General features: G+C 35.5%; 2 protein-coding genes and 1 long non-coding RNA gene across 10 annotated transcripts in view; 2 read left to right on the forward strand and 1 right to left on the reverse strand.

Moving 5' to 3' along the window:
* Positions 1 to 18,590, forward strand: part of FAM135A (family with sequence similarity 135 member A) — a 133,033-nt gene extending 114,443 nt beyond the window's left edge. For all 8 annotated transcript variants that reach the window (XM_077162193.1, XM_077162194.1, XM_077162199.1 and 5 more), the window contains 2 exons: positions 15,029 to 15,142; positions 17,142 to 18,590. In XM_077162193.1, coding sequence (XP_077018308.1) covers positions 15,029 to 15,142; positions 17,142 to 17,347 — 320 coding nt within the window. In that variant the 3' untranslated portion in view covers positions 17,348 to 18,590. The remainder of the gene's footprint in view (positions 1 to 15,028; positions 15,143 to 17,141) is intronic.
* Positions 796 to 15,871, reverse strand: LOC143684835 (uncharacterized). Its single transcript, XR_013176193.1, has 3 exons — positions 15,770 to 15,871; positions 15,008 to 15,121; positions 796 to 915 (listed from the first exon to the last, which is right to left on the reverse strand). It is a non-coding gene; the product is annotated as an uncharacterized LOC143684835 (long non-coding RNA).
* Positions 18,591 to 21,918: 3,328 nt separating the features above from the next.
* SDHAF4 (succinate dehydrogenase complex assembly factor 4) overlaps positions 21,919 to 23,531 on the forward strand; it is a 35,878-nt gene continuing 34,265 nt past the window's right edge. Inside the window, exons 1-2 of the mRNA XM_077159434.1 lie at positions 21,919 to 22,200; positions 22,413 to 22,701. Coding sequence (XP_077015549.1) covers positions 21,919 to 22,200; positions 22,413 to 22,701 — 571 coding nt within the window. The remainder of the gene's footprint in view (positions 22,201 to 22,412; positions 22,702 to 23,531) is intronic.

Below are 23,531 nucleotides of genomic sequence, written 5' to 3' on the forward strand. Positions count from 1 at the left end.
GGATGATATTTTCAGTATTACTCTATATCCAGAAGCAGTTCATATCTTGTATAGTAAACTGTAAATCTAGCCCATATTTTTGGTGACTGGTTACTTGAACTTGTCAATTTAAGCCCTAACCTTTTAAATCTTTTTTTGTCTTCATTCCCATCACCATATCTTCCATCCTGATTCTTGAAACATTTAATATGAACATTGGACAGACTTAGAAGTTGAACGTAGACTACTTCATTTGAGTCCTAGTTTAACTTTTCAGGATTCTGCCGTAAATGTTGTTCTTGCTATGAGAAGAGGATTTGAAAATGGTTATTAACATGTATTGTTTGTTAATTGAATCAGTGAAAGTAATGTACTATTATAGGCTTGGTTTCATAATTTTGTTTCTAAGAATACCCAGCAGCAATGGCAAGTTGCTTATGGTATACAGAGATACATACTTGATTCATAAAATTACAAGATACAAAATTGAATATTGAATATAGTTCTCATGCGAGAAGCTGACACCAGTTAGAACCATTGTGTATAGCTGTGGAGTATCATTGTTGCTGAACACTTAGGAAATAATATAAAAGACAAAACTGGATAGAAATGTTCTCTTGGGTCTGTGTATTTATACTATGTTATACTAAATAACGTTTAATAGTAATAATAGCAGCATAAGAAAATAAAAATGCTGAACAAAGTTTCACTGTAAAATTTTACTATTCTAATCTATAAACAGTAACCTCTACACATCTGAATAGATATATTTTGTACTTTGAGTTTTTTCTTAAGAATCAATTTAAAACTTCTGCATTCAAGTTATTAATTTATTATTTGCCTTAAAATACACGGTAGAGGGTGGAACTTGGTGGCTCAGCAGGCAGAGTTCTCACCTCCCATGCCAGAGACCCGGGTTCAAATTCCAGTGCCTGCCTGTGTGAAAAAAAAAAAGAAATGCATGGCAGAACTTACTTTCCCTGTGGTTGTACCAGCCTAACTCTAGTTAGGAGCCAGATTTATAAGTCACGCAAAGGTATTAGTCCTAGCTCATGTACTGGCTGGTTATACGGCCTTAAGGAGGTTTCTTTTTTTTTAAATATTTTTATTGATGAAACAGCATACAAACACATGGTGTACAATCGGTGGCTCCCAATATCATCACGCCGCTGTATATTTATCACCAAGATCATTTTTTAGAACATTTACATCACTCCAGAAAAAGAAAAAGGAAAAACTCGTACATACCATACCCATTACCCTCCCTTTCATTGACCACTAGTATTTCCATCCACCCAATATATTTTAACTTTTGTTCCCCTATTATTTGTTATTTTTTTATCCATATTTTTTGCTCATCTGTCCATACCCTAGATAAAGGGAATATCAGACACAAGGCTTTCACGATCACACAGTCACCTTGTAAACGTTATGTCTTCATACAGTCATCTTTAAGAAACACAGCTACTGGAGCACAGCTCTACAGTTTCAGGTACTTCCCTTTAGCCCCTCAAATACACCATAAACTGAAAAGGAACATCTGTATAATACATAATAACCTCTAGGATAACCTCTCAACTCTTGTTTGAAATCTCTGAGCCACTGACACTTTATTTTTTCTCATTTCTCTCTTCCCCTTTTGGTCTAGAAGGCTTTCTCAATCCCTTGATGCCAGGTCCCAGCCCATCCTGGAATTTCTGTCCCACATTGCCAAGAAGATTCACACCCCTGGGAGTCATGTCCCACATGGAGGGCAGTGGGTTAACTTGCCATGTGGGCTTAGAGAAAGAGGCCACATCTGAGCAATGAAAGAGGTTCTCTGGGGGTGACTGTTTGGCCTAATTTTAAATAGGCCTAACCTATCCTTTGTAGGAATAAGTTTCATAAGGGCTATTCTAGTCTGCCAAGGCTACCAGAATGCAACACAACTAAGATGGATTGGCTTTTAATAAAAGGGGGATTTATTTAGTTAAAAACATGTAGTTTTTCAGAGGAAAGGCAGCTAACTTTCATCTGAGGTTCTCTCTTACACGGGAAGCCACAGGGCGCTCTGCTGGCCTTCTCTCCAGACTTCTGGGTTCCTCCAGCTTTCCCCAGAGTGATTCCTTGCGAGTGCGGAGATGAGGTATGCTGAGCTGCTTGGGCTGTGCCGTTATGAGCTTTCTCATTTAAGCATCCAGACAATTAAATCAAACATCATTCATTGCAGCAGGCACTCTCCCTAGCCAACCACAGATGGCGGTCAGTGACAGATGAGCTCCACATGCCAATGGTTTATGTCCACAGCAACAGAACTAGGCATCATCACCTGGCCAAGTTGGCCTGAACCTAACTACCACAGGGCAGACCCCAAGACTGGGGGCTCAGCGTATTGATTTGATTGTTCCCACTGCTTGAGAGGATATCAGAAATTCTCCAAATGGAGAAGTTGAATCTTTCCCTCTTTCTCCTCATTCCCCTTAGGGGACCCTGCAAGTACTTCTTTTTTCACTGTTCAGATCACTCTGGGATTTATCAGTGAATCATACTAACCTGGACAAACCAACAAAATCTTATGTCCTGTTCAAGATTCCCTGTACTTATGGTGTTCAACTAATTTGACCACACAAGTTAAACCAGGAAATGTACTACCCAAAAAATAAATTTTGTACCAAATAAACTTCTCCTTGAGCAGGTTTCTTAATCTAAATAAACTTCAGTTTCATCATTTGTAAAATGGGAATAGTAGTATCTAACTCACAATATTTAAATTGGATTAAATGAAATAATATATGTAAAGCAATTAGCATTCTGTATAACACAAACTCAATAAATGTTAGAGGGTAGTAATAACTCCTAATGAAGAAGTGCCTGAACTAAAATAATACTATTATAGATTATAGAAATTGGCTTTCACACTAATAATGTATGTCCATTTTAGAGGATTTTTTTAATAGAACTCTCTTAAGAATCAGCTCATCTAAACATCAGTATCACTAGCTATAAAAATTAGATGACTTATTAAAATTGTTTTTATGTTTTAAGTATTCTACCTTGTACCCATTTATGAATTTATTAGCATACACCTGATAGGAGTTATTATTCATATTGGAAAATAACATGAAAGAGCACTGTTTCCTAATAGTCATAAATGATACATTAGTTAATACTGAAATAAAGGAAAAATAATAATAGCTAGCACATTCAGTATTTATCACACACCAGGTACCGTTTAAGCACATTATACATATTAGCTCATTTAACACCTATTGCCCCCATTTCACGTGAACACACTGAAGCACAGAAAGGTTCAGTGACTTGCTTGCAGTTCATTAAGCTATTATCAAACCATGTTGTGATGAACCATTAATGTAGATTTTCCAAGATATTAGAAGCCACTTCTAATTGTAAATATCAACAAATATTTATCAATTGATCTTTTTAAATTAGTATACTTCTATCATGGGGATTGGAGCAAGTCTCTCTTATAATAGTTTTATCTTTTTTTGTCATCTGGTGAATTGTGAAAAATTATAGTCAATTTCTAGGAAATTGCTGCACTTGAATATATGCATATAGTTTATTCACAAAACCAAATATATGGCTTCACATGAGAAAAATAAGTAAGTGTAGGAGGAAAATATAAAACAAATGAGCACTTTGCTTAATCAATTTGCTTAAGCAATTTGCTACTCTTGGGTATTTTTAACTTTTTTATTGTATAATATGACATATATACAAAGCAAAGAAAGAAAAAAGCAATGATTTTCAAAACACTGTTCAACAAGTAGTTAAGGATAGATCTCAGAGTTTGTCATGGCCTACCATACCATCATCTCAGATTTTTCCCTCTCTTTGCTCCAGAACATTGGAGGCTAAGAAGGAGTGTTTTTAACCATCACAATCGACATTTTTTTGTGTGTGAAAAATAACTGTATACAAAAAACCAAGAAATTTCAAAGCACATCGCCACATTAGTATAGACCACATTTTAGAGTTTTGTATGGGTTACAATTCCGCAATTTTAGGTTTTTACTTCTAGCTGCTCTAAGATACAGCAGACTAAAAGAAATATCAGTATAATGATTTAGCAATCATACTCATTTGTTAAGCCCTACCTTCTCTGTATAACTCCACCATCACCTTTGATCTTTCTCCCACACTTTAGGGGTATTTGAGCTATGCCCATTCTAACTTTTTCATGTTGAAAGGGGCTTTCTATAAGATAGGGAAGGGAGATGGGTTTAGCTGATGTTCTGGAGAAACTGGCCCCTTTAGGTTTCAGGACTCTTGTCCAACCATCTTGAGGTTGCAGATTTCTGAAAAGTTACCCTAGTGCATGGAACCTTTGTAAAATTTTATATGTTGCCCTGGGTGTTCTTTAAGATTCGCTGGAATGGTTTTGGTTGGGGTTTGGCAAGATAAGATAGGTAGCAACGTGTAACTGAAGCTTGCATAAGAGTGACCTCTAGAGTAGCCTCTTGACTCTATTTGAATTCTCTCAGCCACTGATACCTTATTTGTTACACTTCTTTTCCCCTTTTTGGTCAGGATTGCATTGCTGATGCCACGGCGCAAAGGCTAGACTTGTCCCTGGGGGTCATCTCCCATGCAGCCAGAAAGATATTCACCCCTGGATGTCATGTCCCACGTAGTGGGGAGGGCAATGATTTCATTTGCAGAGTTGGGCTTAGAGAGAGTGAGGTCACATCTGAGCAATTAAAGAGGTCCTCCAGAAGTAGTTCTTAGGCATACCTATAGGTAGGTTAAGCTTTTCCATTACATATATAAGGTTCATAAGAGCAAACTTTAAGATCAAGGGCTTGGCCTATTGATTTGGGTGTCCTTAATGTTTGATACAGTATCAGGTTTCCCTGGTGGTAAAAGTTTAATAGTTCCATATTTTTTCTCCCATGCTTCAAGGGACATTGATTATCTGCTTAATATATCCTAAATGCATCCAGACATTACATTAAGCTATGTAGGATTAAAGGCCCTCATTGTTATTCTGGCCTGCCTGCATTTCACTTTTTCAGAATGAGCTATCCAGATAGATTGAGTTAGATGCTGTACTACAGAAAATTTAAGTTCTGGACAAAATAATCCTTTCTTTCCTGCTCTCAAAGAGTAGGTTTGGTTCTAAAACATAGGCAATGTCTTCCTTACCCCTGTATTCTGAATTACCTTAATCCCAACCTGATTGGCTTCATTCTTATCTTTCAAATAACAGCTTATATATATATAAAACATCCTCTCAAAATCCAGAAATAATAATTACCACTCCAGACTAAATGTGTCTGCTCTAAGAGTTTACAGTCTAGGCCCCTGTTTTCTTATAAACATTTTCAAAAGGAGACCATGCAATAATTGTTCTTTCATTTCTGGCTTGTGTCCCACAGGTTCATTCACATCGTTGCATGCTTCACGACTTCGTTTGAAGGAATGAAGTTGTTCCTTTTCATAGCAGCACAATATTCGATCATATGTATACGCCATCATTCACCAATCTACTTCTCAGTGTATCCTTCAGCCACCTGTATTCATTAGGCATCATGTATAATGCCCAAAGGCCACAGTCCATCAACACTCTCAATTTTAGATAATTTCATTGTTTCCAAGAGAAAGATAATCAATAAACACATCCTCACTAAAAAGGAAATCTAAACCTCCTCTTAACACCTCCCTCCCCCGGGCTGTTGCTGTGGTACTGCTGATGTTTTCCTGTTAAACATAACCCATAGCATGCAGTAACAGTTTTCCCTCTGTACCCTGGACTTCAACACTCTTTGTACATGAATCATACCTTTGAAGTAGTTCTTTCAAGAACTTATTTACATTTCTAGTCTTAATCAATGGGACACATAGGTCCATACAACCCCTTTAAATCATGTTCAACTTCAATATGGTTATATTACTTATAGACCCACAAGAGAATCGCCTTCACTCCAACCTATTCCCTTACATTGGAGTTCAACCTCATTAGCTGACCGTTTCACCCATCTCTAGCTTCTGTGTATCTCTAAGTCCCCTATATTCTGTTTTATAATCCTCCAATTTTACCTTTACCATGGCCATAAAAGTAGAGTCATGCAGTATCTGTCTGGCTTATTTCACTCAGCATTATGTCCTCAAGGCTCATCCATCTTGTCATATGCTTCAGGACGTCATTTCATCTTCTGCATAATATTCCATCATTATGTATATACCACATTTTGTTAATCTACTCATCTATTGATGAGCATTTGGATTGTTTGCATTTTTGGTGATTGTGAATAGTGCTGTGAACATCTGTGTGCAAATGTCTGTTTGTGTCACTGCTTACAGATCTTCTGGGTGTATACCAAGTAATGCTATTGCTGGGTCATAGGGCAACTCGATATTTAGTTTCCTAAGGAACCACCAAACTGTCTTCCATAGCAGCTATACCATTATACATTTCCACCAGCAGTGCATAAGTGTCCGGGTTTCTCCACATCCTCTCCAACATTTATAGTTTCCTGTTTGATAGCAGCCATTCTTATAGGTGTGAGGTGGTATCTCATTGTAGTCTTGAATCTGCATTTCCCTATATAGCTCATAAGAAGGGAATCTCTCCATGTGCTTTTTTTTTGTTTTTTGTTTTGTTTTTTACTCCTTACCCCTCCCCTTCACCAATCACCAGCATTTCAATCTACTAAATTTATTTTAACATTTGTTCCCCCATTTATTTATTTATTTATTTTTAATCTATATGTTTTACTTGTCCATCAATAAGGTAGACAAAAGGAGCATCAGACACAAGGCTCTCACAACCACACAGTCACACTGCGACAGCCATATCATCATACAATCATCTTCAAGAAACATGGTCACCAGAGCACAGCTCCACATTTTCAGACAGTTCCTTCCAGCCTCTCCATTACAGCTTGACTAACAAGGTGATAACCTATTTAATGCAAAAGAATAACCTCCAGGATAACCTCTCGACTCTGTTTGGAATCTCTCAGCCACTAACACTTTGTCTCATTTCGCTCTTCCCCCTTTTAGTCAAGATTTTCCCAGTCCCTTGATACTGAGTTCCAGCTCATTCTAGGATTTCTGTCCCACATTGCCAGGAAGGTCCACACCCTTGGGAGTCATGTCCCATCTAAAGAGGGGGAGGGCAGTGAGTTTGCTTTCTGTGTCAGCCGAAAGAGGCCTCTTTATGTGCTTTTTAGCCAACTGTTTTTGCTCTTCAAAGAAATGTCTATTCATATCTTTAGCCTGTTTTATAATTGGGTTGTTTGTACTTTTGTTACTGAGTTGTATGATTTCTTTATTAATACAGGATATCAAACATTTGTCTGATGTGTGATTTCCAAATATTTTCTCCCATTGAGTTGGCTGCCTCTTTACCTTTTTGAGAAAGTCTTTTGAAATGCAGAAGCATTTGATTATTTATTTATGTATTTATTTTTCTTTTACAAGGGTGGGCACCGGGAACCAAACCCGCATCTCTGGCATGGCAGGCAAGAACTCTGCCTGCTGAGCCACCTTGGCCCACCCAGAAGCGTTTGATTTTGAGGAATTCCCATTTATCTATTTTTTTTCTTTTGTTGCTTGTGCTTTGGGTGTAAATTTTAGGAAGCTACCTCCTATTGCTAGGTCTTAAAGATGTTTCCCTACATTTTCCTTTAGAAGCTTTATGGTGCTAGTTCTTATATTTAGGTGTTTGATCCACTTTGAGTTAATTTTTGTGTAGGGTATTAGGTAAGGGTCTTCTTTCGTTCTTTTGGCTATTGACATCCAGTTCTCCCATGCTCATTTATTGAATAGACTCTTTTTCTTTTGTTCTAGTTCAGTGGATTTGGGGACCTTGTCAAAATCAGTTGATCATAGATTTGTTGATCGATTTCTATGTTCCCAATTTGATTCCATTGGTCAGTGCTTCTATCTTTGTGCCAGTACCATGCTCTTTTGACCACTATGGCTTTATAATAAATTTTAAAGTCAGGAAGTGTTAATCCTCCCACTTGGTTCTTTTTTTAGGATGCTTTTACTATTCAGCATTTGTTTCCCTTCCGAATGAAGTTGGTAACTAGCTTTTTCAAGTCTTCAAAGTAGGTTGTTGGAATTTTGATTGGTACTGCATTGAATCTGTGGATCAATTTGAGTAGAATTGACATCTTAACTATATAACCTTCCTATTCATGAGCAGGGAATGTCTTTCCACCTATTTAGATCTTCTTTGATTTCTTTTAGCAGAGTTGTATAGTTTCCTGTGTACAAATCCTTTATGTCCCTTGTTAAGTTCATTCCTAAGTACTTGATTCTTTTAGTTTATATTTTCAATGGAATTTTTTCCTTAACTGACCCCTCAGTTAGATCATTGCTTGTCTATAGAAACATTACTGATTTTTGCACATTAATTTTATGTCTGCCCACCTTGCTGAATTTATTAGCTCAAGTAACTTTGTTGTCGATTTCTCAGGATTTTCCAAATATAGTATCATGTCATCTGCAAATAATGAAAGGTTTACTTCTTCCTTTCCAGTTTGGATGCCTTTTATTTCTTTGTCCTGCCTGGTTGCTCTAGCTAGAACTTCTAGTACAATGTTGGATAGTAATGGTAACAAAGGGCATCCTTGTCTCATTCCTGATCTTATGGGGAAAACTTTCAGTCTCTCTCCATTGAATACGATGCTGGTTATCAGTTTTTCGTATATTCCCTTTATCATATTGAGGTAATTACCTTGATTCTTGTCTTTTGGAGTGTTTTTATCAGAAAAGGATGGTGAATTTTGTCAAATGCTTTTTCAGCATCAATCAAGATGGTCATGTGACTTTTACCTTTCAGTTTGTTAATGTGCTGTATGATATTAATTGACTTTCTTGTTTTGAACCATCCTTGTATTCCTGGTTTAAACGTCACTTGCTTGTGGTGTATACTTCTTTTAATGTGTTTTGGATTCAGTTTGCTAGTATTTTGTTGAGAATTTTTGCATCTATATTCATTAGGGAGATGGCCTGTAGTTTTCCTTTCTTGTAGTATCTTTACCCACTTTTGGTATTAAAATGCTATTAGCCTCAAAAATTAGTTATGTAGTGTTCCTTTTTCCTCAATTTTTTGGAAAAATTTGAGCAGAATTGGTGTTAGTTGTTTTTAGAATGTTTGGTAAAATTCCCCTGTGAAGCCGTCTGGCCCTGGGCTTTTCTTTGTAGGTGATTTCTGATGACTGATTGAATCTCTTTACTTGTGATTGGTTTGTTGAGATCATCTGTTTCTTTCTGAGTCAATGTAACTTGTTTGTGTATTTCCAGAAGTTTGTCCATTTGATGTAAGTTGTCTAGTTTTTGGCATATAGTTGTACATAGTATCCTCTCATGATTCCTTTTATTTCTTCAGGGTCTATGGTAACAAAGCCCTTCTCATTTCTAATTTTGTTTATTTGCATCCTCTCTCTTTTTTTCTTTGTCAGGTTTGTTAGAGGCCCATCAATTTTATTGATTTCCTCAAAGAACCAACTTTTGGTTTTATTGATTCTTTCTATTGTTCTTTTGTTCTCCCATTCATTTAACTCTGCTTTAATCTTTGTTATTTCTCTTCTGTTTGCTTTGGGGATAGTTTGCTGTTCTTTCTCAAGTTCCTGGGGGTGAACAGTTAAGGCCTTGATTTTTGCTCTTTCCTGTTTTTTAATATAGGCACTTAAGGCAATAAATTTCCTCTCAGCACAGCCTTTTAGTCTCAGGTATTTTTAAACAATCAAAAGCCCTAGTGATAAATTATCTTTTATGTTTTATTTTGCTAAAGCTGCGAAGCCTTGGATGCACTGGTCTGTCTTTTACATCTGTTTCTTCTGAAAAGCCATTTCCCCATTCTTATTGCAAACCCTAAAATAGCCAACCTAAAGTAAAATCTTTACCTTTCCCTCCTTTTTTAAATTTAAACAAAGTCTCCTCAGTGGGTCTTCCTTTTGAAACAATAGAATATTAGTTATGCTTTCATTAATTGAGAACTATTCATTTTAAAATGAAGAAAATATTTGAAAAACTAAAATATTTTATATGATTTCTAAAGTAATTGAGAAATACTATATTTTTCTAGAAATGATATATTTATTAGGTATGAAATTGCCTTTTCTGTATAGTTATGGCGTTGTAGCAGCTTGCCTTTGAATATCAAGGGGAAGAAGATGAAGGAACTAGAGATGTGGAAGGCCAAATGTATGTTACATATAGATTAGATGACACCAGTGTGAAGATTATATTACTAGAGCAGAGAACAGGGATCATGGGCCTCTTGCATTACATAATGAGGGCTCAAAAATAGCCTCATAAAAATCTATTCATTGTTGAACCTTCAAAAGCGAAGCAGCATTATTTTAAGATCCTCCTAAAGACATCTTCTTAGAATCTCTTTACCAGTTATTGAATTCTGGTTAGAGAAGTCTTTTGCTGTGCTACTATGGCACAAGATAATCTTTTTTTCCAGCAGATTACAGAGGTGTGTAATAATGGGTTTCATTTTTGATTTGTAAATAGCATTTATATATATATATTTACAAATTCAGATAGCAAAGTTCTTTAATTCTAAATATTAAACACTAATTTAAATACTATTTGATCAACTGTCAAAACTGTGAATATTCTCAAAATATCAAGTAGAAAGTTCTCACACATATCTGCATTGTTATAGTAATGACCTATGTAACTAAACATTTTCCTGATTTCAGGAAAATATGAAGATACAAATAATTTTATAATTAACATATGAAAATCTTAACCACCTAAAATGAATATCTTAGTTAGCTTATCCACAGGCACATTTTTTTAAAAATCTAAGTAATCATCGTATTTTGTTTGTGAAAGTGTGAGAAGAGTCAGCTAACATTATATTTAAAATAAATGAGTAAAAGTAAGAATAATTTAATATTGTTTAGAATATGTCAATTTAAAAGGTAGTCTTTAGCCCATGTTTCTTAGTCTCACCATTATTAACCTTTTGAGTTGGATAATTCTTTGTTATCCAAGGCTACCCTCTATGTTGTACAATGTTCTGCAGCATCCCTGACCTCTGCCTACTAGATCCCAATAGGACAACACTCCACCTCCAAGTCATGATAACCAAAAGTGTCCCTTGGAGTACAAAATCAGTCCCAGTTAACCACTGTTTTAGCCAATGCCAGAGAGTAAACATAAAATGATACACTATGAATTGCTTTAAAATTCTTTAAAATTCTCAGAAAAACTGAGTAGCCAAAAAGTATCAGGAAACCTAAGATAATGAAAATAAAAGTTACCATTACTGTGCTCATATATTTCATGTTATAATATAGTTCAGAGAATATTGAAGATTTACTTTAATCTTTTTTCTGGGTAATCTTGAACAAAAGTAAAATTTCAGAAATTTTTCTAATTAAACCATTATGTTCTATACATGCAGAAATCTTGTTACTTTCCCAAATCAGAGGTAACTTTTGAATAAAAGTATAAGATAGTTAAGGGGCTGAGTGAAGTATCAATCCACAGGCCAGTTAACCAGGTAATCTTTCAGCAAGTGGAATTGGTGTAGGGCTCAGAGTAGATAAACCTAGAATTTAAGATTCCAAAAATAAAGGCTTCAGACATTTTTATTAGCTGGACTTCAATTCAGGGGAAGTACTTCAGTAATTCCTACCAGCTTTGCAACTCAGGGCCCTACCATGCTATATACGTCAAGTTTCTGATATTTCTAGCCAGCACTTCTAGACAAGGAATTGAAGCCGAAAAAGAAATTATTAAAACTGGTGTGATCAAAAGGGTCATATTCTATTTAACTAACTTGATTCTTGGCTCATATAAAAAGTAAATCTTCCATGCAAAAATACTGTATTAGTACTGATACTTTTTTGTTGAAAAACTATTCTTAAAAGAAACTATAAACTAAATTTAAATGCTTTGTAAAGTACAGAAATAAAAGAGATAAAAAAAATTTAACCATAAAATGCTATGGAATAGTTAAAAGAATAAGGTCCATATGGTTTAAAGACATGAAACGCTTTTCCTAAAATATTCAGGGGAAAAGGCAATACATATAAAAATTTGCGTACCAGATACTATAATCCATTTATATTTTGAAAAGTAAAAGTAAGAAAATCTTGTGCGATGACTAAAAAAGAGTTTGGAAGGAATGCACAACTGCTGTGTCCTTGATGGATGATGGAAGCAAGCAAGAGGAAATGGTAAAGGGGAAATGTTTAAAGACTTTCTTTTAAGTGAGAGAAAGGCCATGTCACCTATCCAAAACTCTTGAAAAACAGGCATTCTCAATAGCCTCTTACGCAATTCTTGAGCATGTAACTTGTTAAACAGGCAATCAACACATATTTAAGAGCCTGTGTATTGGACAGTAAGCACAATATATTTTTGTTTTAATTATTTGGAGAAAAATTAGGTATTTTACATTTCTTTCTTTAGTGATTACAGAGCACTAACCATGATCTTTTCTCATCTTTTTATGTCAGTTCACAAATAGCAAATGATTATGTTTTAAAGCACACTAGGGTAAACAGTTGTGTGGTAAACCAATCAGGTTGTTCTCTGGCCGAGGCTGACCTGGGGACTCCAGCTCCCAGCTCTATCCAGAACCTGAGAGTGCTAGGGAAGTTAATTTCGGGACCCACCTGTAATCCTACACACCAATTAGAAAGTTCTCCTTTAATCTTTTGATAATTTGTTTATATTTATTAACATTACTTTCCATACTGCTCTGAAATATACTGGTGTTCTCTGAGGTAAGACATTAAAATAATCAGTCTTCTGATTCCCAGCCAAGTGTGTCTTTTCTTCCCTATCTGGTTATATCTTTCTTGACTAAGCTCCTAGTTACCACCAAAAGTCAGCATTAGGTATTGAAGTTAGAGGCTACTTAGCTCAATTGAATGGGCCCTAGCTATAAATATTTTGGAGCTAATACTGGTTGAGGAAGTATTTTTTGAGGAAGGCATACATTTTATTTTATGCTTTAAAACTTAGTCTGGTACTTTACACTAGAACAAATCAAAGATGTGGTCACTGTTTTGATCCTTCCAAAAGTATTGTGTAACTTAAATTTAATAATAGACATGAAATTTTCCAGAAGTTTTTTTTTAAGTTATTATAATAAATAAATTTAAAACGCTTCTAAAAAATCAAACCTTAATCTAAGAGAAACAAATATGCTGAGGTTTTCAGAAGAGAGATTAGAAGCATTGAGACCAGTTAGTGGAGAACTGCAGTATGCTAGTGGGAGACTTTACTGCAGAATATATAGGGACCTGGCAGTGGAAATTGGAAGGAATAAACTTTATACGGCTGGAGCAGGCAGACGTTGATGACTTAATTGAATATGGGGGAATTAGAGAGACATTAAAGATGACCAATATACTAGAATGAAGGTAGACTAATTATAAAGAAAAATAGAAATTCGTGTTAGGAGTGGTGAACAAGGTTTCATGTCAGGTTATCTAGCAAGAGAACTGGTCTAGAAATTCAGATTTTGGGATCAGGATATAAAAATGATAGTTGAAAGCAGAAACATACAGGAATTCTCTAAAGAAAAAATTGTCATATATGTCTGAATAAAAGTTTTTTCTTTCCCAAGATTATCCCTTAGAAAAGAAGCTGCCTTATATTCAAGTTGTTTACAGAATCAGTGATAACAGTAATCTCTGAGTTTTTATTTTTAATTTTTTGTAGAAGACACAGTGTCCTGAAATAACTACTGTTTTTTTGGCTGCACATACAGGTCACCTCACGGCATTTGTTTAAAATTTGGTCAAATAAAATGAGGTCTGGGAATTAGTCATTAGATTCTTACAAGCATCAAAGTCATTGGTGAACTTGAAAGTGCAATTTAAAGAATAATGAAGAAGAGAGCCTTTTAAGAGTTGGTTCAATAGAGAATGGAAGAAAAAGAGAAAACAGATCACAAAGAGAATTCTGGAAGGATTTTGCAATAAAATAGTGCCAAGAAATGTTGTGATCATTGCCGAGTTGTGTAGGGTTGAGGCACAAGTTTATTTTTTTTAAGGTGGGAGATATGATAGTGTTTTTATATATTGATGGGGAGTGATCTATACAAAAATGAAAATGAATGATTCAGGAGAGAAAGGGCACAACTACTAGAGCCATCTCTTGGAAAAAACAGGAGGGATTGAGGCCTAGTGTACAAGTGAAAGGGCTGTGTGTTTAGATGAGAGTATACAGTTTTATTCTAGGATGTTCCAGAATAAAAATTCCAGACATTACATATCCCAGTGTTGCTTCATTGCCTTTATTGAGTTGTATTTTACTGAAGTCACATCTTTTTTTAAAAAATTTACTAGTTTGAGTCAAATTTAGAGCATTACCAGTAATAAAGAAGTCAAGAACATGGTTTCAGTACTTATATGAGCTAATTTTAACAGTATTTCAAGGTCACAAGCCCTAAATTCAGCTGGTTTACAAAAAAAAAAAAATTAAGATATTAAGAGGAACCTGGCAAAAGTGTGGATAGATCACAACATATTATTGTTAGGACTGAGAAAATCGAAGCATATATATCATCCTCAAAGAGAAAATAAAAATAATATTATATAAGTATAAATAATATTAGACGAAAGTCTTATGAAAACTTAAAGCATAAACAAGCTCTCAGTGATTTTATATAGGGTGTTTTATGTTTTGTTTGTTTGTTATAGAAAGGATAATTTTGTTTGAAAAATATTCCTAAATACTGAGGCACACCCTTTGGATAATAAGAATGTCATGAAATGCTTGCTCAAGAACCTCGCTTAGTCCATCACACCTAATTTCTTCCCCATTGTCGGATCACCACACTACAAACCTTGCTGGGTTTGTAAACAAAAAACATTTCGTAAACAACAGTGCAAACATTTCTTATATCAGCAAATATACCACATATAATGAATCTGCTTTTTATAGGGAATATATAGAAATTTAGAGAAAGATTTCATCAGATACTTTAAAAATCATAAAATTACTACTGCTGAGGATATAAATTTATTTTCTGTCCAATTTGATATTGTATTATAATAGTTTTTGATCTAGTTAATTATTGCATTATAATTACTTCTGTATTTTCCTTTCACAGGGCTTCATTACTTCAAAAATGTTGTGTTGGTGGGATCTCTGCAGGATCGCTATGTTCCTTATCACTCTGCCCGCATTGAGATGTGTAAAACAGCTTTAAAGGACAAACAGTCAGGTAATAAAGTAAATTAGAAGTATTACAAAGAGTTATATTTACACGTGATTTTTCCCCCAGTTTTTCTTACAGTCCTTTTCTCTCTCCTTTCTCTTTCCTTTTATTTTCCTCTCCACCCACTAATACCAACCGCTATCCCTCCTTTCTTTCTCTCCTATCATGTCAGATGTCTTTATCAATGAACAGTAGTTATTCTTATGAAAGAGTTCTTTCATCTAATTATAAATACTTCTACTTTTTGCTGCCACAAAAATAATCTTTACTTTGATTTCCTCAGGGTTATTGGGATTGGTGATCATGTAAAGGTCATGCTGTATCTCACTTTTAGTCAAAAATGGCAGCAAGGACTTGCTCCTCTTTACGGGTAGTGAGCGTTGATTTTATTTGTTTATTCATTTGCTATTTGTGAGTAACAAAAGAAATTTAAGTCATGGATATTTGGAACCAGAATGAGATTCATGTCCTGTTTGCTCAGTTTAAAACTGAGACCCAGATATGCTAAGTAGCTTACCCAAAATCACTGCTAATTAACTATAGGCTTAGGACACATACCTGAGTCCCCTACCTACCAGTATTACTTTGAGATACTTTTTTGTAATGAGACTGATTATAAACAGACTCTCGAACCTTTGCTTTTTCCAGATTGTAACAGTGAGCAGTTCCTTAAGGTAGAGACTCCCCTGTGTACTTTTGTATGGGCACTGTGTAGCCTGGCGCACAATTCCCCATTCATTCAACATATATTTGTTGAGCACCTGTGACATCACAATAACCTTTTTTCACTTCTGTTCTAGCAAAGCTTGAGTCCACATAAGGGAAAGATTCAGAAGAGGTTTAACCTTCAACTGAGCATCTGAAACTAGAAAAATGTCCTTGGTAGTATATTTTGTGCCACTGGGGAACAGGGAGTATCTAATAAAGATGTATTTGGACTTCTTCCTATGTAAATATATTTTAAAAGTAGTATGGAACCAGTGAAACTCAAGGGCGGGGGTAGAAGTAAAACATTTGCATGAATCTGTGTGACTAATCTTTCAAACATATGAACATTTCTCTCTTCTTTCTCTTAATGTACTTCTATATATTAGTCCCTTCTTGTCATTCCTCAGGGCTGCATCTTACCTCTCCTCTAAATTTAACGTCTCTCTAAATTTAACATCTCTCTTTCTATCTAAAATTCACAAATTCTATGAATATTTCTTAGCACACAGTATTTTGCCCCTTTTAGGGCAGTTTGTATGTTTATGTTTGGATATATTAATCTTTTACGCTTAGTGTGACCTCATTAAATCCATTGTAAGAACTAACCAAAAAAAGGGAGAGAGGAATGCAACCTTGAATTAAAAGCAGAACCAAGCACTAAATAAACTTAAAAGAGTCCTGTTTGTTCTTTGAGCCACATGGTTTTTCTGACTATAAGAAGATGATTTTTCTTTCTTAAATTGATTTGGAAATGATGACTGCTGTGGAAACATTTCTGAAGTACCTACTATAAAGTTTTTAATTTTGCCTTATCAAAATGTCTCACAACAACCAGCTTATTATTTTCAAAGTAGTTTAACAGTTGGAAGAGACTTAACGTTGAAGATTCTTTGCTTTGTTATATGTGTCACTTTGAATTAAAAATATCAAATAGGGTGGGCCACAGTGGCTCAGCAGGCAGAGTTCTCATCTGCCATGCTGGAGACCCAGGTTCGATTCCCAGTGCCTGCCCATGCCCAAAAAAAAAAAAAAATCAAATACACAAGAGCAAAGTATTGTAAGGTTGTTATTTTTATTTGGCTGAGTAAATAAATAATGTGTTTATTTATTTTCTATGAAAATATTTTCCAAGTCTCAAAAATGAAAGTCAAAGAAAAATAGAACCTTGATAAAAGACATTTTCTGCTTTAAATTGAAATAATATATCTAATCTTGTAAATTATATAAAAGTGAACATAGAATTTTCTTTCATTTACTCATATGAACTAATTTCCTTTTTTCTCTGTTTGTTTCATAGGACAAATCTATTCAGAAATGATCCATAACTTGCTTCGCCCAGTCCTGCAAAGCAAGGATTGTAATTTGGTTCGATATAATGTCATCAATGCATTACCCAATACAGCTGATTCACTAATTGGGAGAGCTGCACATATAGCTGTTCTCGATTCTGAAATATTTTTAGAGAAATTTTTTCTGGTTGCTGCCCTCAAATATTTCCAGTAGGATAAAACTATTGTTCGAGACTTGACAATTACCTCATTCAGCAGTGATTCAAATAATGTATGATACTAAACTGTAGATTCTGATAAGTTCTAAGAAATATTTATACCTTTTTATAGATGGAAGATAATTTATATCATCCATGATGCAAACATCAACTTTACTTTCTAGGTAATGTGGCTGTGCAATATTTTTTTTAATTTTACCTTTTAACTTTTCTATTACTTTTTCATATATTTTGCTACCTAAGTATTTCAGTGAAACTTTAAGGCCATATGTACATCTGATTGTCTATTATTGGCTTTCCACAATCCTTACATCAGACATCATATTAGAGGACATTTTAGCTAGAATAGCATGGGATTTTAAATTTTCTAATATTGGGGTACTATTTAGTTAATTATAAATATTACTTTTAGCATTTTACTATATTTTAACTGGAAATAAAATTCTGGCTGCTAAAATATATTTTTTAAAATCAACTTCTGTAGCCCTATATATATATATATATATATATATACCTTTACCATATGATCAAACCAGGTAGTTCATATATGACAATGTTATAAAACTTTTCTATTAAGTCATTACTGTTGTTGCTATTAAATATGTCATATGTCATGCCTATTAAAATATATTTTCTACTGTGGTTTCAACATTAATTCTCATATTGACTTTTATTACTGGAACTTTTCATGTTCACATTAGCAGCATATAAAGATTTTTGAATGTTGAATGCCCTCTGCCTTGATTGGTTGGAATTTTGCTAAATTTGGTAATGTTGCTTGGACTTTCTGATTACATTTCTCTAACTGTTTTCATGGACTTCCTTGTATGTATATATAATAATTAAATGTTGAAATTTCTGAAATAGTTTTATGAATTTAGATAATTTTTAAATATTGTTAAAATTTATTGAACAGAGCGTAATGTAAATAAAATAGTTCAAGTTAAAAATGGAACAAAATTAGCTATACATGTTTGATGTTATACAAGCAAACGTTTTTGATGATGGTGAGTCTTCTGACTTTACTAAAGGTGCTGAATAGCATTAAATTCACTGTTTTCTTTTCCTCTTTTACTTGTGAAAATAATAATGCATTTAGAGTATATATAGAAAATCTTATTTGCTTATATTCGTTATGATGACAGAAGACTTTATATGTATGCATTGTATAATTGATGCATGTTTATTTTTAGCATTGTGTTACTGCCTCTGGAGTTAATAAATGAACAAATGACTATCTGGAGGAGCAGCTAAAATGTGCAATCCTTTGCGTATTTTCAGAACACTAGGGGTATATAATTTAATTTATAATTTGGATATACTATATCAATTAATTATAGAACAGTGTGGTTATATACTTCAGCTTATTTAAAGTATTTTTATTACTTGCATCTTTTGCATTCTTCAGGTAGTCTAAAGGTACTTCACTGAGTGCTCTCAATAACACTTTGCTTTTTAAAAAGTATTCAGAAGTTTTATAAATTGACTAAGCAATCGTATACCAGGTATATTTTAATGGAGAAAATGTAATTATATGCATTAGTCACCATGAATTTTTGCCACACACATTTTTCATCTTCATATACCTGGTCCTGAGTTTGAAATATGCTTATTCTAAATTTGGATAATCTTCCAGATTTAGCAAAGGACTCATTCTTAGTGATATAAATAGTATTTAAGGGTGAATTGCCCTTATGATTATAGTTGGTTGATTTAATATGGGCTTAAAAGTACAAGAGTTAAAAATAAATTAAAATTTTAAAAAATATTTTAAAGTGAATCAGTGATCATAGTTTAAAATCTAGGAATTTCAACTGCTGGTTTCCCAGAGAAACTGTCATACGGTGTTCACCCCCAAATTCTGATGGAGTGAGAAGGGAAATGATTACCTGAAGCAGTGTAATTGACTCTTAGAGAGGGAATGTCTTCTGTTTATCAGTCTAAGACAGAGATCATACCATGGATTGGATTAAACAACAAAAATTTAGTGGCTCATGTTTTTAGTGCCAGAAGTCTAAAATTGAGGTGTCAACGAAGCCATGCTTTCTGCCCAAAGTCTGCAGCATTTTGCCACAATCCTTTGGGTTCTTTGGTTTGTATTTCTGTCTACTGTCATATAGCCATGTCCTTGATCTCTTCCTGTGGCTTTCTCTTCCAGTTTCTGGCTTCTGGCTCCTAGGTTACCTCTGGATTTTCTCTATTAATAAGACTTCCTTTACACAGACTAAGGCCTGCCCTCATTCAGTTGGCGATACTGAAATAAGTTCTTAGAAGATCCTATTCACAAATGAGTCCACCCCTTAACTGTTAATGCAGCTTCAGAGACCCTTATTTGCAAACAAGTTCACACCCAAAGGAATGCCAATTAAAATTAAGAACCTGTCTTTATCAGGCACATAATTCAGTCTGACAGTGATGCCTCTGGAAACTGAATTCCCAACACTGCTTATTTACACCGCTCCCTCCAGATTCTAAGTCTGGTGGGAATGTCCAACTGACCAAATTTAGTCTTGTGCCATCACTCAAACCATCAGGCATCAGAGACAGCAAATATGTCTGACCTCTTCTGCTTCCACAATGGAAAGTGGGACCCTTTCTCCAGAATTCACCAAACCTATGAAATGGGTTTGTGATTGAGAAGCAAGTATAAAAACATGTCGGAGGTTACTGTATAGTCCATCTTGTGGCTTTCCAATATCTACATACATATATTTACACGTTTAAAATGCACCTTCTAAGAAACTCAAGTGTCCATCAATGAATGAATTGATAAGCAAAATGTGAAATATACATACAATAGAATGTTATTCAGCCATAAAAAACAATGACATTCTGATACATGCTACAACATGGATGAATCTTTAAGACATCATGTTGAGTGAAACAAGCCAGACACAAAAGGACAAATACTGTATAGTCTCACTTATATGAAATAACTAGAATATGCAAATTCATGGAAAGTAGATTACAAGTTACCATGGTGGAAGGTGGAAGTGGGGAATGAGGAGTTAGCACTTAAAATAGATAAACCATTTCTGTCTGGGGTAATGGAAAAACAAGTTTGGGGAATGGATGATGGTAATGGAAGTACAACATTGTGAATGTAATTAATACCAGTGAATTTTATACTTGAAATGGGGACTTTATGGTGCATATATGTTACTCCAATATATTTTTTTAATACTCTAAAGCAATAAAATCTGATTGTTTAAGCAAACTAAAAATGTTTATATGCATTTAAAAATAATTGTCCCTATTTGATAAAAGGAAACACATTTTTATCTAAAAGCAAATACTTCTTCCTAACTTAATACAACTTTTCCTTATCCAGCTTCAAGTCCAAAATCTCTATGGGATTCCATTTCTCTAATTCTATAATCTTGTCTCGATAGTTTCAGTCTATACCACCACCACCATATGCAGTTGTGGTACAATATAGGAAAAAGGAAAATTAAATATATAAACATAAATGACCCAGTGAGGAAGGAAATATAGTGAAAGCTGTGCTTTGCAAACTTCCGTGGTATCACGTGGTCTGCTTGTTTAAGAAAAATTCCAGGGCCCCATTCCAGACCAACAGGATCAATCTCCAGGATAGGGTGTGGGTAATAGCATGTTTTATGCCCAAATTTCTCTGATAAGAATCACCTGTGGAAATACAGCCCTCGATTCTGCCAGTGTTCATGACTTCACACCCCTGCTACCTTCCCTGTTTCTTTTAACTTCAACCAGCAATTCAGCTGATGAGATTTTATAAGTTAGTGAACTGGAAACAAAACCTCCCACTGTCAAATTTTCATATGATACTGAATCCCAACAGACAGCTTGACGGTAACTTCATGAAAGACCATGAGCCAAAGATACCCTGGCTCATGAATTCCTGACTCAAAATCTGTGAGATAATAAACATGTGTTAAGCCACTAAATATTTTGGTATAACTTTTTATGCAGCAATAGATAAATAATACTGTCACTTGTTCTGATTAAGAGGCGTTCTACAGTGAAAGCCTTTTCTTGAGCATTCAGTGGAACCCAAATTTTGTTCTCATGCTTTGGGCTCATGTTGAGAGGTCCTAATCCAAAGAACTGTTTCAAACCTTTTACATTTTCAGCCACTGACCACTTGATAAAACTGTTAGTCACTGTCTGTGAAATGAAGTATGGGTCAGGCCATAGGTCCTTCCATGCAATTCGTCCAAGATAAATTAGTTCTAAATCTGGGAGGATTTTTTTTTCTGCAGTTTCTTGAGGACCTCTGTTAAATGGGGCTCTAAATGCCAAACCAGTCCATTAGAAGGTGGGTCAGCATATTAAGCAAAGTCATCTGTAATCCAGCTTTGAAGTTTTTCCTCAGTCATTGTCACAAGGAATTCATCATTAAACTGTAGATATATTCTAAAGGTCAGAACCATGATCTTAGGAGTATGTCATGAAAATTGTTTGGGCTTTGGCTCTGGCCCTGTCCTGTGTGTATCACTCCCACTTAATGAAAGAATTCCTTATCTAGGAGGACCAGTTAACTCGAAGTTCATGAGGACAAACTCAGATTCTGTGGCCACCTAGTATCATGGCCAGACACTACCTGGGCCCAGTGGCTAGTCAAGAATTTTTCTTTATAAAAAGAGAAGCGTTCAAGAGGTCTCCACTGTGTTTCTATAAAGACTTCCACAGGTTATATAAAGCACCCCATTCACCACATATACTCCAAACACGATTGAAGTTGGAGTTTAAAGGCCAGTTGACAGAGCAATGCGAACTACAGCCAGAGCCAGAGGAAGAAACTTCTCTGGCTCTGCGCCTCACACACAGATGTCACCTTTCAGGTCCTCAGGGGAGTAGGTTAGAACAGGTAAATTAAGTAGAAGCTTACTAAATAAGTACAGATTTCAAATACAAAAGAGAGGGAAAACAGCCCATTATGGTGAAAGTAAAATGAAAGGTGGTCAATCTTAGTATACTGTAAAAGTATACTAGATCATCCTCTCAGACTGAGAGGAATAAACTGGATTTTCTCTCATCCAATTTCAACTGTAATTTTGGGTTTTAATCAACTGTGTTCAGGGGGTAAGTGTTCAGCGTTTGGGTATTCTTGGCCAGAAGGCTGAGCCCGCGGCCCGCCCCTTTTATACAAAACCTAAGAGAGCCGCTCGAATTTCCCAAGTCAACCGTGGAAGCCCCGCCCCGCCCCTCGGAGGCCCCGCCCCTTCCGGCCCTGTGGTGTGGGTCGTCATCACCACAGGCTCCCGCCGCTGTCCTTTGGGCCACCGCGGAAGCTGCGGGATTCGGCGCCATGGCCGCTTTGGACCTTGCTTGGCTGCTCAGCCGCTTTCGGGCAACTGCGTGGAGAACGGCAAGTAAGGAGTCCAGCCCCAGAGCTAAGGCCGGGGGCATGTCGCGATGGCTCGGGAGCTGCGAGAAGCGCCTCCGCGGACTAAGCCGCTTGTGTTCGAGGGCGCTAGGAGCTTTGAAGCTTAACTCTTCTTTGGCTCCTCCACCTGCTCCCCGACCTGTGGACGGGTCCCTTGCCTCGGTGGAGCTCAGGAGTGGAGCTAGCTAGAGCTAAAAAAAATACCAGAGGCCTTTCTATCCCGGACGACGGGCTCCCTTCTGGCTTGTCCACTGGCCAAGAAAGTCTGTAAGCGTTCCGGGTTGTTTTCTTGAAGGTTCACGGGCGCACCTGACATTGATGCCCCTGAAAAAGACCCTTTGGGAAGGGGGTTCAGTCATTTGCATATTTAATGTATTTACGTCTATCCAGTTTTCAAAAAGGATTTGTGATAGTTTACATATTTAAAAAACAGAACAGAACTGGAAGAGCGCATAAATGGGCCAAAGGAAAATAAGCGTAAAAATGAGATGGAGCCGAGAATTTTTAGTAGAGAAAAGCATGCATGCTTTCTGTAAAAGCCAGCATTTTAAACCCGTTTTGTTGGAAATCTTTCCCAGTATATTGTGGACTTAGTTAACCCACAGAGTATGCTAAGCATAATTAAAAAAAAAAAAACACTTTATTTTGAAATAGTTTCAAACTTACAGGACAGTTACAAAAATATAAGCCCTATAGAGAAAACTCCAAGATACCCCTATCCCCGAGATACCCATATCCAGTAGTTTTAATATTTTACCACATTTGTCAGTGTGTCGATCCATCTGTTTATCCATTTTCTTAACACTTGAGTG

Source organism: Tamandua tetradactyla, chromosome 5, assembly GCF_023851605.1.
Source record: "Tamandua tetradactyla isolate mTamTet1 chromosome 5, mTamTet1.pri, whole genome shotgun sequence".
Classification (NCBI taxonomy): Eukaryota; Metazoa; Chordata; class Mammalia; order Pilosa; family Myrmecophagidae; genus Tamandua; species Tamandua tetradactyla.